Source organism: Cydia fagiglandana, chromosome 15 (assembly GCF_963556715.1).
Source record: "Cydia fagiglandana chromosome 15, ilCydFagi1.1, whole genome shotgun sequence".
NCBI lineage: Eukaryota > Metazoa > Arthropoda > Insecta > Lepidoptera > Tortricidae > Cydia > Cydia fagiglandana.
In genome coordinates this window covers 3,391,239-3,393,674 of record NC_085946.1, presented here as the reverse complement: position 1 = coordinate 3,393,674, position 2,436 = coordinate 3,391,239, and the positions used below count along the sequence as shown (strand labels likewise).

The window sequence follows — 2,436 nt, the reverse complement described above, 5'->3', positions numbered from 1 at the left end:
GATCATTCATAATAAATTGTGCGTTATCTATGATTGGTTTTTTATTTAATTGTACAGTTTTTTTATTTGTAATTTCAGTCTTTTTATTCGTTTTTTCTTTTTTTTTCATATTTCTAACTAACTTCTTCTCTTCTTTTACTTTTATCAAATTTTCTTTTTCTACTTGTTTAGAATGTAGAGCAGCTTTATAATTTTGGGAGCTAATGGCATATGGTTGTCTTTCAGTTTTCCTTTTCCATTTTCTTACTGGCGTCTCTGGGTATGCTAAATATTCTCCTAAAGAACATTTTCTTTTTACAATTTTATCTGTGTCTGTATCAAGTGTCTGGTATTTGAAAAACTAGCTCACTATCTTCTTCAACGCATCCTTGTTCATTTCTTTGTGGACTTGACAGCTCAAGAGTTGACTTCACCGTGACCACAGAAGGCGTAGACTCAAATTTTGACTTCTCGGGTACGGTGGAAGTAATATCAAGAGATAAAGCACCTTCTATTTCTTTAAAGTCTCGTGTCTTTAAAGCTAGCTCACTGAAGTCATTTATCTCTGCAACACACTCTTCTTCATTTCTTTGCGGTGATACATTAGGAAAATCTACTACTTGTACTGCTTTGTCGCCTTTTTGCGATGTAACAACTGAAGAGTCTATTCCTTCTTTAGTGGTACTCATAACTTCCACGTCGTGATATGCTTGCCATATTTGGAACAACTTATTCAAGTGTTCATTACTCTTTTGACAAGGCAAATTCTGACTACGGTTTTCAAAGTCGTTGGAAAGAGTTGTTCCGATGATCTCTTTGAATTTTGCGTAACTTAGCATTGCAGAGTCAGGTATCATTTTATTTTTTTGCGATGTGACATTCTCGTTCTTGTCTCCGAGGCATTTATTATAATCAATCGCGTCCGGGTTAAATGGATACAGGCCACAGGCTTTAAAACCGTTCACTAATATTTCAGGCCTTAAACTGGTTATGACAGTTTCATTAAGCACAGTAGCAAAATTCAATTTAGTCACGCCTTGATTATTATTCTCATTTTGCCATTTTCTGACAGTTTTTTTCCATCCCATCTTTAGAGGTCTAAAAGCAGCTACATCGGCGGGCTGAAGGATTCTTGTAGCATTCGGATACAATGCAATTAACTCAATTTGAAGGTGAGTGCAAAGTTGGCTCAAATGGAAATTTAAATGCGTTTTATGGCCGTCCACAAAGAGTATAACTGGAAGCTTGACATTATTGCTGACCAGATAGGGATGAAACACATTTGCTATAAATTCATAAAAAGTTTCCGTAGTCATCCATCCTGAGTCAGACTTTCCGATTCCCCATCCGTCCGGTACAGAATCGCTAATTTTTTTGATAGGCATTCTTTGATAAGGATAAATAACGAACGGACAACAGACTTGTCCTGCGGCAGAAAAGGTGAACAAAACTGTTATAGATTCTTTGGCTTGAGATTGTTCAATATTATATACATTTTTAGCACCTTTTTCCGCTAACACTTGGCCAGTTTTAACACAAATTTGGAAATTTGTTTCATCTGCATTAAAAATACGATTTGGATCATTTAAAATGGGAGTCAAGTCTTTTTCTTTAGCATAATCGCTGATTTCAGCAAACCACCCTCTTATATCTTTTTCCGAGACATAGGAACTTGCTTTTGATACTCCTTCTGATGTTCTTATTGTCAACCTCGGATGTCTTTTCAAAAATGCCTTCCACCAACCATCACCGGGTCTATTATTTGTAAATAAATTAGGACGAGGATTTTCCACTAGAAACTTTTGCACTGTATCTAAAATATCTTCTTTATTTCGAGGAAACCCTTTTCTGGCCGAGATTATTATCCATTCCTCTAGTTGACTTTCTTCGGAAACAGTTAATACCGGTGATGGCCCTAGACTAGTTTTATGCCCGGGATTTTCAATGTAATACCGAAGACTGGTCCTTGGAACACCGTAATTTTCAGCAATTTGTCTTGTAGACAACTTGTTGTCAGCATCTTGAACAGCTTTGATCGCATTCTGCAAATTTTCTTTTCTATATTGTACTTTTGGTGTTTTTGGCATACTGAAATTAAAACAATAATAACAATTTAGATATTGAATACTCGTACTCCATGGGCACTGCAAGAATGGAATTTTTTCATCACACTTGTTTTCTAAATGTGCTATTTATTGCACGCATGCGAAGCGGGAGAAAAGTTTCATTTTTCTCCAACGGCAGGAAAAGTACTTTTTTAATACAATTGATCAAAAAGTGTACTTTATATAAATGTTGTTCGACACACGTGCGGAAGTGTCATTTTCACTCGTCCCGAGTTTTGACCCTCGCCTAAAGGCTCGGGCTAAGAAACCTCGGGACTCGTGCGAAATGACACACTTCTCGCACTTGTATCGAAAACTACTATTTTAAAGTGCTAAATAACACACACGGACC

At 36.5% G+C, this 2,436-nt stretch overlaps 1 protein-coding gene across 1 annotated transcript; it reads right to left on the bottom strand.

Moving 5' to 3' along the window:
- Positions 1-317: 317 nt before the first annotated feature.
- LOC134671563 (uncharacterized) lies at positions 318-2,066 on the bottom strand. The gene has a single exon (XM_063529423.1). The coding sequence runs from the start codon at positions 2,064-2,066 to the stop codon at positions 318-320; it is 1,749 nt and encodes a 582-aa protein (XP_063385493.1).
- Positions 2,067-2,436: the final 370 nt, after the last annotated feature.